The 15,874-nt window shown below is 39.1% G+C and overlaps 1 protein-coding gene across 2 annotated transcripts in view; it reads right to left on the bottom strand.

Annotated features, from left to right (window-relative positions):
* The window catches only part of CEP85L (centrosomal protein 85 like), a 122,696-nt gene that overhangs the window by 93,552 nt on the left and 13,270 nt on the right, over positions 1 to 15,874 (bottom strand). For both annotated transcript variants that reach the window (XM_030035538.1, XM_030035545.2), the window contains exon 2: positions 11,133 to 11,294. In XM_030035538.1, the coding sequence (XP_029891398.1) occupies positions 11,133 to 11,294 (162 nt within the window). The remainder of the gene's footprint in view (positions 1 to 11,132; positions 11,295 to 15,874) is intronic.

Below are 15,874 nucleotides of genomic sequence, written 5' to 3'. Positions count from 1 at the left end.
CAATTAACAAGGAGCGAGATGGTAATTTATGTTTATGTAATCCATAAAGGTAACAAATTACTAACATCTGCCAAGTGTATTTTATTTTTACCTCTCCTTCTATTCCAAGGAGTAAGTGTCTGGAGGAACAGCAGCCCAGATAACAGTACACAGAAGAGGATGCAATTCCTGAACACTACAGGAATACCAGACATACACTAAACAAGAAGAAATTGACCTAAATTTAGAGAAGTTACTCCTATATCTTTTACAAGAACTCTTGGGTTCCTACTAATCCAACAGAAACAGACCACTAACACAGTCTTGGGTCTAGTCTTCCACCACCATAACACTGTTATCCTGGTTTACAAAACCAAATTAATTTCTCTTAGAACTACACTGACTCTGCCTGAGATCAAAAAAAAAAAAAAAAAAAAAAAAAAAAAAAAAGCAGCAAACCCAGTCTATGAAAAACATCATTCTGGTTTTCATTGTTATTAGAAGAAACTTAGAAAAAGCTGCACAGAGGACTGCTGTCTGAGAGAAAGTCTTTGCATTAGAGGGAAAAAACACATTCCGTTTTTTCTTGCCAAACCTCCTTCTCCCTCTAAGAACATACAGAATTTTATTCTTACATATACACATAAATTGCCTTGATTTTTTTTTTCTGATCTTGCTAGTTAATAGACATTTTTAAAACAATACACACATACAGAGAAGATACTCTTTAGATCTATGCAACTAACATTTCTGACCAGGGTTGCCTCAAAGCTTTTTTCTGCAGAAAAATCCTGAATATGCACTACAAAGCTATTCATTACATAAGTTGTATTTGTTGTCATAAGCTGAATGAGTCATAAACTTTTCAACCAATTACACAGGATAACTACAATACAAGAACGTAAAACTGCAGTGGAAAAATCATCTTTAATGGAAGCTTTTTCCCCTCCAACAATTTCAAAGTAGTCAAGAGGCAAGAACATACTTTAAGAGGTTTATTATCAATAGATGGTACTAAAATAAACCAGCAAACCTACACAAAGCCTCCATGTGGCCACTTCATGACAGGATTTGCTATCACTGTGGCAGTGGGGAACATGGGGGCATTTCACAGTAAAAAGAAGAGCTGTGGGTTTTGCCTGGGGGTTGTATAAAAAAAAAAAAGCCTCCGCCACTAACAACAGTGGGGGGGACCCTAAGTCAAATCAAGGCACAAGTTTCCTCTCAAGGGGCCAATATTCTGCCATCCACAGGATAAGGCTCAACTTCTGCCTTCTAAGTACATGTCATTCTGGACAAAAGCAAGTCCGGGATCTATATACAGACAAAATGGATCTAACTTTAAGCAAAATAAAAAGATCATCACAGGCAGAAAACTGAGGAGTTCAAAGAGCAGTAGCCAAGACTTATTACACAAATAAAAATGTATTTTAAAAAAATCCACATTTTAAAACCTACTCTTTCAAAGCTTAAACATGCTTTTTTCAGTATCACTGTCAAGTCATCATGACACAAAGCAAAAAAAGGTACTTTTTAAATTGAGACATATCCTAAGGTTTTCTTAGCAACTGGCTTAAAACTGCAGCATATTCAGATGTCCTATCTGTCGCATGACACTTTTGCTCTTTTATTGTTAAATTACACAGATGAAAATAGTTTCCCTCAAATGAAACAGGGAGAAACGGACAAGGGTCCCAACTCTCACTCTGCAATCAAAAGGCTGTTTACTGCTACATTTCAATGACCATCCTGCAGCCAGAAGGGAACACAGGGCCTCCAGTTTTTTGGCTTTTTTTTTTTCTCTGGCAGTACCAACAGTATTGATATTGTCTAGATCTTAACAACAGAACCACAACAAATCTTAAGCAACAAGTTCATTTCAACCCAGTTCCAAATTCAGTGCAGCTCTCAACTCAAATATCAACTGCCGATCCTCACAACAGGTCACCTGGTGCTAGCTGGTACATCCAAATGAATGCAGTAAATAGTTCATACGGTGTCGGCAAAAACTGGAGAAGAGAGATCTGTCTCTGTTTTGTATAGCCAAGACCTTCTTCAGACTATGTACAGACTTCTTCCAGGTTATTTTAAAATAGCATCTACAATATTATCTTTTGTACACAGCTGTAAAGCTAAATTTCAAATGGAGGAATATCTACTTGGGAGATGTTCTCACCTGCACTATCCTGGTAGATTTCATGTCAATTCCTCTTAAACACAAGTAGATTTTGAATTAAGAACCTTCTTCTTTCACCACATCCCTAAAACCTTGCTACTGGTAAGAACAAAGAACAGTAAAATTATGAGCTGCCAAAGAAATTGAATTCACTTACACACTTCTGCATTGGAAAGTCTTTTTTTCTTCCATTAAGACACAATATTAATGGTGAATTCACTTTAGCACCCAGTCATCAATTTTCTTCAAACACTTGTATTTACAATGAATTAATGACATGCTACTTTTACATTTGTATTTTTAGCTGAAAATACAAAAGAATTATAAACCTGGGTAAATCAGCTATTACCAGTAAGTAAGTGTACCTAAAGTAAGACACAACTCCTCAAGTCTCCAAAACTTCAGTAAAATTACATTGTAGCACTCAGTATGAGGCTGTGAAAAAGGGTCACACATTCTAGGTACTGTGGAGATAAACAAGAAGCAACCTTTACAAGCAATATGAGAACGCAATGTTATGGTGTGAGAATATGACCATCAGCTCCAGGAGCTTTAAAAGTGTCTAAGGACAACAAAAACATAGAGCAGAGAAAGTATTTAATACCACAGCACATAGGTGACTCAGGTTTCGTCTGCAATTTCCTCGACACAGCAGGAAGATGAGATTATGTTTACTGAACACTTTCTAAGGGCTACAATACTCACAAAAACTAACATCTACATTTAAATAAAATACTTAAGAGAACTTTAATTACTGTAATATCACCTAAAACTGGAATAACTTATTACAAAGAATAATCTAGAAGAATAATCTTGGTTAAACAGAACCTTTTAAACTAGATGGCCCTTCTTTTTCTAGGTTTATTCCAACCCCTGCTCATCTCAAATTACATGTCCTCGTTATCTCTTCAATCTGAATGAATGAAAAAAAAAAAAAATGTGTATAACTTAACACCATTGCTAAAAAAAAAACCAAAAAAACCAATAAAATAAAAAAAAAAATTAAAAAAAAAATCAAAGGACCAGTAAGGAAGCAAAAAAACTCTGTAATTAACTGAAAGACTGCCAATAGCTGTTGACAGCTCAATATAACATAAAAAAAACAGATCAACTCCGTTGTCATCTCAATTCATAGTTTTCATACATTCTAATTTGCGAAGTGCACATTGAAAAGACACTTTCTAGAATGAGGGGTTGTTCCCTTTCAGCACCAAAGAAGTGACCTCTGTGTAGCCGACTATACTTCTACAATACAGCCTTCCATGACTGCAGCTGACACAAATGCAATCATTGCCATAACAAAATCTTATCTGTCAGCCCTTTAAAAGGAAGAAGAAAAAGCTCCAAAGATTTCTTTTACCATGTTTGCACTGAGAAAAACCCACACTAATTCTCCTTCTAAGTTTGACTGGGTAAGAAGCATTTAAGACCATGAAAAGAAAAAAAAAAAACCGACACAGTGACAATAATAATCTCTTTAAAAACAAAACAGTCACAGTTCTCCAGGGAATTTAACATATCAAAAGCAACAAACCTGCACCTATTCTGCCTGAAAATTAACAGGCCAGCTGTTACCAACTCAGGTGAGGTTACTGCAAACAAACCCCCCATGAGCAGACAGGCAAGCATTCTTGCAGGCTTTTTTTCCCCCTCTTACCAGTCCCCACAACTCAAACTGTTTCATTTCACCCAAAACCTGGGCTAGCGAGTCAGACTTGTCATTTGCCGTGTATTTCCCATACAGACACTTAATTCCTCTAACCTGAAGAAAGTCAGTGATGAAGGAAGTGAGATGGAGTAACTATGCTTCATATAAGAGTGGTCTCCACACATTGTTCTTTCTCACTGCTGCCTTTATACTGCCAAAACTAATGTAAAAAGTCCATCTGACTTATCACAGAAGCTCACAGAAACACAAGTGAGGCCCTGAAGAAGGTTCTCTTTAACAGAGAGCTTTTACATTCTACTTCAAAGGTTTTTTACAAAAATTCCTTATCATCAGTACACTGAAATCACAGCTAAAATAAAGGATGACATTAAAACACACTAACTGGACTTTACACAAAAAAAAAAAAAAGTTTCATCTGAGCATACATTAAGGTAGAAACAGGTCTGTTGAACAAAGACTAAAAGCAAAACATAAGCCCTCCAGAAATAAGTAGTGGTGTAAAACTTAAAAAACAGGGACTGGCAAACCTTTCTATGGAGGATACAACCAGTCTTCTCTGTCAAGTCCTGAGCTAGAACTCCAGGCAGCAGCAACAGGTCTTTTCTTGCTCAGCAGGAGGCTATAAACAACTCACTGCCTACAACCCAAATCACTACAGTCTAGCACAAAGTGCACTACTTTGTCTATAGTGGAAGGGATTAAAAAGCAGTCCTGTGATTTTTTTTAAGATAAGGCTGCAAATGCTAATTGAATATGTACATTAAATATTGAGTAGTTACAGAATATGTTTCTAGTATTCATACAAATTTAGGTTAAGGCTCAAAACGTTCCTCTCTTTTGCTGTTCTCTGATCTCACTCCTGTTTGCTTCATGAGATCCTGAGTTACAGACCAGATAAATGCAGGCCAAAGAGTTTTCTTTGATGTAACAGTAGCAAGGAAAAGTGCAAAGTCCACCATGAAATCTCTCAAAGATGTATGATGCTTGGCATGCCCAGGTCAAATGATACTAACCTAAATATAGAGAAGATCATCGCATGATGCTCCTTGTTTTCCTATCTGGGATTCCCAGATATCCACCACACTCCAAAAATACAGATTACAGGACATATTAAAAACAACTCCCTGAGATTTCACCTGAGCATGATACAAATGGTATGGAATAAGGGGCAAAGATTGTACTGGGTTTGGCTGTGACATAGTTAATTTTCTTCATAGCAGCTCCTATGTCGCTGTTTTACACTGGTGACTAAAACCACTATTGATAACAGAGCAGTGTCTTTGCTATTGCTGAACACTGCTTTCACAGCATCAAGGCCTCTGCCACCCCAGCGAGGGGGTGCAGAAGGGTGGGAAAGGACACAGCTGGGACAGCTGACCTGAAATACCAAAGAGATTCCATACTATATAATGCCATGCTCAGCAATAAAACAGGGGGGGGGGGCAGGTTTTTTCCAAAGTATTTATTGCTCAGAATCTGGCTGGGCATCAGTCTGCTGGTGGTGCTTTTGCACCACTTGGTTTTTGTTTGGTTTTTTTCTTTCACTTATTAAACCATCTTTATCTCAACCCACAAATTTAGGGTTTTTTTCCTTGCTTTTGCTCTTCTGATCCTCTCCCCCATCCCACTGGGGGAAAGCGAGAGAGACAGACTATGTGGGGGCTTACCTGCCAGTGGGGAACAACCCCCCACACCATCTTAAACACATTAATTCTGATATAACTCGGTGACATAGCTTCCAAAATATATATGATAGAGATAACTTTCTGCACAGTATCACGGTGAATGCTGCCAAACTTAAGTAAGCACAATTTATTTTCACTGTGCTATTTCAGATTAGAACAAACAGAAGTCGTTTTTCTAAAAACCAAGTACCGATGTTAGCTGAAGGCAAAATTCACCAAGTTCACTGGGCAGAACACTCCCACTAGCTGGAGAAAAATTTTTTATGTGAGGCAAACTGAGCATGTGCATACTGTGAGCTTGTTTCTATGAAGAAACTATCATAAAATAAGGCAAAGTATCAAGTTAAAGCAGCATCTGTTTCTCTCTGCAGAACATTCACAGGTGGAACTAGTGAGTGCCTTTAGTTTAGTTCAAGCCAATTTCAAATTCAGAGTAGACAGGTTCACACAGGGAGTATGCTATTACCATTTGAAGCAAATTCTCCATGTCTTATTTTAGTGGAAATTTATTAGCATCATTTTTTCCTATCCATTAAATCCTGGAAATAGAGTACTAGAATTCTGAAATAACCCATGTTTAAATTTTGTTCAAATCCTACCAAAAAAACACCTCAGAAAATAAACAGCCAAGCTCTGAGCATTAATATTTATGTTCCCCTCAGAAAAACAGACACTTCATTCTAGCATGGGATGACAGTACCTATTCTACAAGGAAGAGGGTCTAGTACAGGCTTAAGTGAAATGCACATTTCTGATTGTCAGGATAGATAATACCCAAGTAACACAATAAGGCTCACTCACAATGGGCAGGACACTACTTCACAACGTGAGCGTGGCAAGCAGGGAGGAAGGAAACCAAGGAAGAATGTCTTGAACATAATTATTTTCTGCCCTCCAAATAATTAAGCTACTTCACCAAACTTATGCCAATACTTGCCAGGATCCAAAGGCATAGAGATTAACCTCAACTCAATTAAGTTCAGGGACTTCTCTGAAAATCCATCATCTTCCAAAACTACAGAGCACAGTAGACAATGAGCACAAAGTACACTGCCACCTCTCAAGATCTAGGATCCTTGTGCTATTGCACCCTCCTGACATCAAAACTGATAACGCAAACCAGTATTTGACTGGTACACATTCTCAATCCCATTATCTTTAGCAGCATGCTAAACTAAACAAAAGAACCACACACCCCCAAGATACTCATAATTAGGTTTTTGTCTCCTGAAATTCAGTTCTACCTTTACACTATACTCAATAGCTGTATTTATTAGTTTTTCCTTTTTTCCTTCAGCAAAAAGAAAAAAACCAAGTGTTAAAACGCCATGCTCAGGACCTGCTGGAAGAAGAGTGCTTGAAATAGCAAAATCAAATACCTTTGGAGCTGGCTGTACCATGTTCCCTGGCGTATCAAGAAACGCTACAATTAAACTGAACTAATTAGATTTTTTTAATCCGTTGGAAAGGTAACATATTCAGTTCAAAATGAGAGACAAGAGACTCCTCTGAGTCTCGTAACATTAAAACAGTTAAAACATTAAAACATTAAAAAGTTCCTATTTTATCAGTTACGTGTTCCAGAGAAGTCATATCTACATAAAATGCAGTGACAATATATCAAGTATGCTGCATCTAGTCCACAATACTCCCTGAACCACAACTTGTGAAACTCCTCTCCCAAAGGCAACCTCTACATATAGCTATGGAACAGCCTTTTAAATTGTGAACAGACCATGCTTTTTCAGATTTCTATACAAAAAGAGACACTATTATCCATCCATCTTAAATCAACATTTCTACCAGGGGTGTAGTCTCAAAAATGCTTAAAACATGAAGTCTATGTTTCTTATGTAAATGGTACTGAAAGAATGGTTATACAGAGACTGATGGATGACTGGCACAGTGTCACTATGGTTATTAAAAACTGTAAAAGTATAAATGCTATTATTGCTAATGGAGAATAGGAAACATCATGCTTCATGAATGTACTGCACATTTCCATACAGTATCCCATGCTTTTTTCCTAACAGACATTGTAAATTGCAAGAGAAGCACTTTAATCTAGACTATGCGTTTAATGTAGACAGAGAATTAGAGAAGTCATAATTTAGAAGTTTACCACAATCTGCTACCCTTTGAAAGACTTCTGAGTTGCACAAAGATAAGACACAACATCCTGTAACTGAAAGTTTTCAGAACTTTATACCTGCATTTCTCCATTACAAGAGAGGCTTTTTTCTGCCACCCATCTCCCCTTAACCTTGTTTCCTCTTTTAGCTTCAGATGTGAAATAGTCACAACAATCTTTTGGTCAAAGTCTGAAGTTTAAAAGACAACCTAAATCTAAAGACCTACACGTAACACAGCTGTTAGCTGTTTTATGTTGGGAGCTATCTTTTGTCCCTGTAAGCATAAGCCACAAATGTTATGTCTGCCGACTTCAGAGCCGCCAGTGAGAAGGAAAACAAGAACAAGCCCATTCAGAGAGTCTTCACTGATAGTTGATCAGCTGTTGGCCACCAGCTAAAACCTTTTCTTCCACACAATCCATCCTGAACACAACCTCCTACTCTACCAGAAATGCAGGAACTTTTCAACAGTTTCATAGGGCTCTACATTTCACTTCCACCATATTTCTTAACAAAGAATATGAGATTTTTCTGAAGGCTTAGCTACAATCAGTGCCAATGAGTAAACTATTCAGTCAGACTTGTGCAGGGTAAGTTGAAAATAGTAATAACAGAGTTGACTTACAAGTAGAGGTAAGTTTAAAAAGAAAAGAACCTGGAAATGACCATATCAAAATCTTTTCCTCCTGCTCCATACAGAATACAGTAATTATTTTTATCTCACTCAAAAGCTTATCTGAATGCAGAACCAGTTACTGACAGGAAACAAACAAAAAAAAAAAATCCAACCACATTAACTGCAGTTTACAGAGATAAAATGCCTTTTTATCCTTAAATGAAGAGCACTCTGAATTCAAAGTTTTAGATCTATTCTACCCAAACTAACATCCCCACATTTAAGGTTTCTAAATTTCTCTCCTCAGCTTCCCCCAGTGCACATCAACATTGCTCAACTTCAACAGTGAAACTCCACTAGTTATTTCATTTCCTAGTTTTCCTGCCTTTGCACAACATAATATACAGACAACCAACTGAATACATTTTAAGATATAAGATTGCTCTTCCTCTTGTCTTTGTCAAAACCCATCTCCCCTCCAAACCATACGGGTTGAGCCAAACACAAGAGCTCCTTGGCACTATTCTTTAAACCCTGCACTTTCAAAAAGAAGGAGTGCTCCTGAAATGACAGATGACTAAGAAGGTAAATTTGAAGGAACGTTTAAGATGCAAGGAAAACTAGTAAAAACAGATTTTAAATGCATCACAGCTCCATTCCCTGCACCAGCATATTTACTAGTAACTACACATCTGTACAAATGAGTTCACTTGCAACTTCCAGAATTAAAGCAGATGTTGTTAACTCTGAAATTAAGTTTTTGATTTTTAGTAGGCGTAATAGAAAGGAAATAGCGAGGCCACATTTCATTCTCTGAGCATTGTTAAAAATTGTAATGATCTGCTGACTTGTGAAAAAAATCCCCCTCTGAAAAATCCCCAAGGGCTTCTTCCCAAGCACCACTCTGAGAGCAGATGGCCAGCATCAAGTCTGCAATTACCAGTCTGGCCTGGCAGTCCCACAGATCATGATGATACTCTCTTCTTTTCATGGATGTGGGGAGGGGGCAGCTTGAGAGATGCAGACAACTAGGTACCATAAGCAACAGCACTTTCCACTAAAAATGTATGTATAGGTTCAATTTCCAAACCTGTCATATGCTCCTTCCATTAACTTTCATTTTACATTTAGGTTTCCCTCCTTCACCCCCTTCCCCCCCCCCCCACCCCCACATTTTCTTTTCTGCCACTGGAAGTTTTTCAAACAAGGTGGCAGAAAAATCAGTAACATTAAGGATACAGTAGAACTGACCATTGTCAAGCATTGCCAGAGGCACAAACTTCATGAACTATCTCTTGTTGCAACTTTTCCCTTCTTTATTTTACTTTGTGAAACCCAAAAAGCAGCTGTAACTGATCTATTAAAAGCATGCAAATGGACAGAGCTATTAGTTAACCGGTAACAAATGCCTATCAAACTTGTGATGATTGTGTCAGTGTGCCATACCTCCCCCTGCCCCCCCCAGAACAGTTGTTCTGGTGTCCTCTGGAGCCAGGAGAACATCTGATGAGGAGGTGCTGTTCCATTTCCTCTCACCCCTCAAATGGGGAAGCCCTCGAAGAAGGGGGAGGGAAGAGCGTGTTTTTAATTCAAATGCTGCATCTTAAAATGCTGTTGGACAACACGTGGGTGAGTCTGATTGTAAATCTATATATATACACCATGAGAGAGCTTTATTCCTCCTGCATCTCTTAAAAAAAGAAAAAGCAGTAAGGCTTCTGCATTAATAACCATTTACTATTTCAGTTTTACACCCATGAATTTGCGTATCTGAGTAAAACCTTTATTTTGCCAAAGCCAATGAAGGTTTAGAAATGAAAGTAAGCAGAAGGAAAGCTATGAGGACTCTCCTGGGGAGTTCCTTTCCAACTGACAGATGCAACAGGAAGAGGGTGGAAAGGATTTCCTCATGTGCAAAGAGGCCTGACAGACTTAACTCTGAGGCATTCAGAACTCTCAGGAATGTTCAGCCCCCCTATACAGACTTCTGTCTCTTACATTGATTCAGCATTCCTTACTTCATTTCTACTAATTTTTCCTGTTCTTCCTCATTTCAGCTACCCCTTCTGAAAAATTTACCAGGCACAGAAAGGCACTAGAGAAAAATATATCACAGTCCCACTGTCCTTACCTTAGTCTTGACAATCTTACTGGGAAATAAGGCTGTGCAAGAAGAAAACCTCAAGCCTTATTACTGCCTCATCTCTCTCTCATTCAGGCTTAATTACAGTGACACATTCCATAGGGAGGGTGCCAACGTTATGGAGATGCTGCTACCCTAGAGGCTGAACCCCTCCCTGATAAGATCAGCTTTCAGTAATCATGAGTTAGTCCAAACTGAGTTTTAACAATCTTTAGATACTGTTGATTCTCCTTAAAGATCACTGACTGTGTCAAATGCCATGCAATAAGATGTAAACATATTTCCCACCAGAAGAGAGAAATGAGAAGACAACACACCCCTTTTTCCTCCCAGCCCCAATGAGTAACCTTTCTTTGCTGACACACACAATGAATGCCAGAAAGCATTGTCCTTTCATCAACTCCCTCAAAAGTTTTTTCTGCTTTTACCACTTGTTTATAGTACAGGATATTACTTCTCTGTATAAATCTGGCACTTCTTGTAACTGCAATTATCAAAAGATCTAACACAAGTACCAGCTTTGTGGCAGAAATGCAAGTTAATGCACACAACTCATGCAGAAGTAAATTAATTAAACCTCACCAAAATAATTACTTGGGCCAGCCAGGAAAACAAAAAACTGCATGCACTCAACAGCTTTCGAAAAGTACTGTTATTTTGGGAAACATACCTTTAAAACATTTTTGGATCGTTCCTCTCTCAGAAACATCCAAAACTTAAGCGTCAACTCACCTTCCACACTATCAGAACAGGAGGTACCAATCCCAGTGTCCCCGCTGTCGGAAGCTATACTGTGTCTTCTGACAGGATTGCTTTGACTGCTTGATGAAATAGTTGTGGACTGCCACAGGGATTCAGTACCAGGTAACCATCCCACTGAGGAATAATCTGAGCCTATAAAGAAGGAAGCCAGAAGTCTGTCATTACAGATACAGTACAGAAGTCAACAACAAAATACCGGTCAAGATGAAAACTGAATCCTATGTTTGATAGTTCAGGTTTGAGCCAGACTCTGTTGCTAATGTTTTGGGGTTTTGTTTGTTTTGTTTTTTTGGTGGTGGTTTTTTGTTTTGGTTTGGTTGGGTTTTTTTAGTTTGGTTGTTTGGGTTTTTTTTAAATTAAAATCTTTTTGCTAGGTAGAAGCTTCCCCAACAGTTCCAGTAAATACATTTTTACTATTTAAAAACATGACCCTTAAACTGTTCTTGCACTAACTTTAACAAGACATTTATCATATGATTCCTATCCTAGAACTGATTCTCAACTCACAGCAGAATTTTGCATTGCAAGCATTTAAATACAATCAGAGATTAACAAATTTTAGGACAGAAACCAGTTGAAAAACAGGCCATTGAAACACAGTCATCTCCAACTGTGCATAAACCACATGACGAAGGTGATAAAATCAAGCCAGCAATGAAATCGTTAACACTGATATCTAAAGTAATTCATTATGTTTCATTGTTACCAGTAGTTTTCAGTTATCAAAAGACAGACTACCAACTCGAGCAGGCACAGAGTAGCTGCACACAAGCGGTCTCTGCGAGACATCTATCCATCTAGTGGTTTGTTTCATTTGTTGGTTTTTATTTAAATAATCGTTAAAATATTAAATTTTAAATCACAACTCAGAGGAGCAAATAGTTCCTCTGTTCAAGGAATTTTTGAGAACGTGTGGCCTACTTTATAGTCAGTCTCAAGGGAAAATACACTACAGGGTACAACCCCAGAGGGCCATCAGAATTTCCAATAACCAGTATCTAAATCTGAGCATTGTTTATAGGCAGAATACTGATCACCACGTTCGCACGCCAAACCAGCAGAGCCACATAAAGAACTTCGGGAAAAAAGCACTGCCTGCTCTTGATTTTTATATATAATCACATACATACACCCCCTCTAGCAGTTAGCTTTGCATAACACTTGCAGCAGGAAATGACTCATGAAGAAGTATCAGTTCACATACAATGTCTCTTATGCTACATGTGGTTATTTTTAGGTCATTTAAACACTTTCAGCAATGTCCATCCAAAGTCATAACAGCAATTTGCCCCTGTAATGACATCTGCAGATCATTGCTATTTCTAGCTGTACTTGTTTCCCAGTAAATTAAATAGTTTAGAAAAGAATGTAACAATACATATATGCATGTGTATATACATATATAACCTCGGCCACAAATATATGGATACATACATACTCCCCATATAGCAGCCAAATCACTAGACCTACTAGCCAGAGTGATAACAGCTGCTCGCCAAGCCACTTGTGAATTGAGGAATACAGTACATGCTTTCTTACTGTATGCACTTTTAACTGTAACATGACATCTAAGACAATCTACTTTAAGTAGGTTCTTGGAGGTCTTAGATATGCCTGTCCATCTCATTTGTCTCAACTTCATTCTCCTTTGAGGTTACTGCATCTTCTTCCCTTTAACACGCTTTCCTATCTTTTCTCACCATCTTCAGAATCACACCATTCTCCTTCCCCTTCATTCTATTTTAGCCATACCTTGTGCAATGTATCTCCTTCTCTTCCTTAAACTTTTTGCTTTTCCTGTCCAAAAGTCTCTTAACTCTTAATTATGCCACTGAGTAGCTTTCAAGTCCAAGGGTGAGGCAGCAGAACAGAAGACCAGAGGAGCCAGACGTGAATGTGACCGGCCATGGCTCACCCGTCACACCCTGTAAGGAGGTCCCAACCAAGATCTTAAGCCAATACCACTCCAAGTGTCATTCTTCATACCATCCTCTCTGTGTCATCATCTAACGTACTGAAACGTGATAGTTTTGCATACAGCTACTGGGAAATTGGGACATTTCTTCCTCTCCTACCATCCAGCATATTTTTCACTAAACACTCTGGCTGCTTTGGGAGCAATGATTTTTTCATCCCTCCCTCAAAATAGGTCTACTTTCCACAAGGGTTCCACTTCACACTTCTCAAGCTGCATCTAGTTATTCCAGCCAGAGTAAAGTTGACTTATGGGAACCCAAGCTAATTAAGTCAGAGACAGTTCTGATTTAGGAGACATTTAAAATACACTTACAGAAGAGAAATTTAGTTTCATTTACCCTTTATTATATTATGCTGTTCTCCACAATACAACTCTTTGGTGACATTTCAGCTTTTATGGCATTAAACAGGTGTTAAAAGAAATGCAGCAGATAATGCTACCACTACTGCACATTAAATCAACACAGCATTAAGTGTCAAACTCTTCAGATCTCTTGGTTAGACAAATGTTTAGCATATGCACCTATTACCATCCATACGCAGCCCCCCAAAAGGGAGAGATACTTTTCACTTCAGTGGAACTTTGAGGAATAAAAGCTAAAAATACCACAGAACGAGATTAACTTAGGAAAGGACATTCGGAGGTCATCTACTCTAACCCCCAGCTCAAAGCAAGGCTAATTAGATCAGACTGCTCAAGGCCCCGTCCAGCTGAGTCTTGAACACCTCCAGGGACACATATTCCACAGCCTCCCTGGGCAGCCTGTTCCAGCATTTAACCACCCTCCGTGCAAAGTCCGTGCAAAGATTATCCTAACATCTCAGTCTCTCTCAAGTTCCAATTGTTGCAATATACCCCAAAAGATGCAACAATACAGCGCAACTAGACTTGGCAAAAAGGGTTAACTTACTAGACAGGGCAGTCAGTCATCCCCATTGGGATCTCTATAAGTACTCTAAGTTGAGGAAATAAAAGCATCACAAAACACCCTACTATATTCCCAATTTTACACCTACACGCAGACAGCTTGGGGACGCACCAAGCCCCAAGTGTGGTGCTGAAGCACAGGTCCAGGAGGACTTGCTGGCAGAACGCAGAATGAACGCAAACACTTCCCAGGGCACCTTTGCATCCAGGGGCAGGTCAGCATTTCCAAGTTAACACACGAAGCCCGATTCTGGAGCCGCTAGCCCTGAAGAGGTAAGTGCTGGTACACAGCCATAGCTACACACAGATCAGCATGAGGCCAGCAAGAGTTTATTAGCCTTGGCTCAGCACGGGCCTGCCAGATCCCATCTGGCTCTCCAGGGAAATACTCAAGTCTCTCTGCACGATGCTCTGGGCTCCAGAAGGGTCTCTTCACTCAGGCACTCCCGCTCAGCACCCTCGTAAGGCACAGCTGGCTGCGTGCAACTGGGATCGCGCCTTGCCCTTCCAGCCGTCCTCTACGCACAGGCATGGATGGGGGCTGGGATGGGGTGGAATGGTCTCGTTTTCTCACCCACTGGGCTTTTACCGCTCAGGAGCAGCCTCTGCATTCCAAAGGCACATGTCCCAAGAAAGAGTATTGGTTTAGAATTTGAATAGGTAAACAGTATGCGCTTTTTAACCTATTTTAGACATGCCAACACAACATGGTTGCACGTGACCACCTCAAGAAATGCTTTCTCTTTGCTTCCCAGAGAGGTCCTGACTGACATTAAATGTGCTGCATTTTTTTAAAAAGATAGCTAATGACATAGTCCACGAGACTACACTTTTTAATGTTTCATGGCGTATCCGCCTCATTGTTTTACCTTGCTGACCTAACGGTGATTCTGTAGAATAGAAGGCTATTACAAAAATAAACTGTCTACATGAAAAAGAGCTTTTCAAAACTAATTGAACCCACTCCAATAAATGGCCAAATAAAAGCAACGAGATAGCAGAAACAGACTCAATTATTGAGTCTCAACAGCAAGTCACGTGTACCCAGTTCAAAGTGCCAGAGAGCAGACCCCCTTCCCATCACTGAGGGAAGGTAATTATCCAAGTTGCAATAAGGAAACATAACCCATAAAATAAGACCTTGCAAATCTCATCAGTCCAAGACATTACTTAAAAATTCATTTATTAGTTTCATTATTTGAAACTGACCTTCTAAGCCAAGTCCTGAAGAATCACCAATTGCTATGCACCCTGTTCCATGCTCCCCATCTCCTTTTCAACAGCTTTCTGTAAATACATGGTCTTTCATGCAGCAAACAGCCTACACTGAAAGAACAAGCTTAAAACAGGGAGAAGACACACAGGAGTCCCCACGTCGCTCAGCTAGCACACCTGCTTTACCCTGCTGCTCTAATCTCAAACCTGCCAATCAACAGCTAGCGTCCATCTGCCCAAAATACAGACTGGGGCAAGAAAAGTAAGGAAAAATTTCTAATAGATACTTGTGCTGCTAAATTGCATATTACCATCTGACTATGATCATTCCTTACTGGGTCAGGAAAATCTGCCTTTCATAGGATTTAATAGAAGAGAAAGAAAAGTAGTGTCATCCTACCCAGCTATAATTTCCAACAAACATGACAAATAAAATACATGCAAAATCCCGAACAAGTCTCAGAAGGAGCCTTGTTTATACAAACAGTTGACTGCATCCTTGAATTTGGCCAGTTAAATATACCTACATAGTGCTGTTTCTCCAGCTTAGGCATTTAAAACAGATCAGTTAACAACTAAGTATATAAAGTGC

The sequence above is a fragment of the Aquila chrysaetos genome, chromosome 2, assembly GCF_900496995.4.
Source record: "Aquila chrysaetos chrysaetos chromosome 2, bAquChr1.4, whole genome shotgun sequence".
Classification (NCBI taxonomy): domain Eukaryota; kingdom Metazoa; phylum Chordata; class Aves; order Accipitriformes; family Accipitridae; genus Aquila; species Aquila chrysaetos.
The sequence above is the reverse complement of the archived record's forward strand: the minus strand, read 5'-3'. Positions and strand labels throughout refer to the sequence as shown.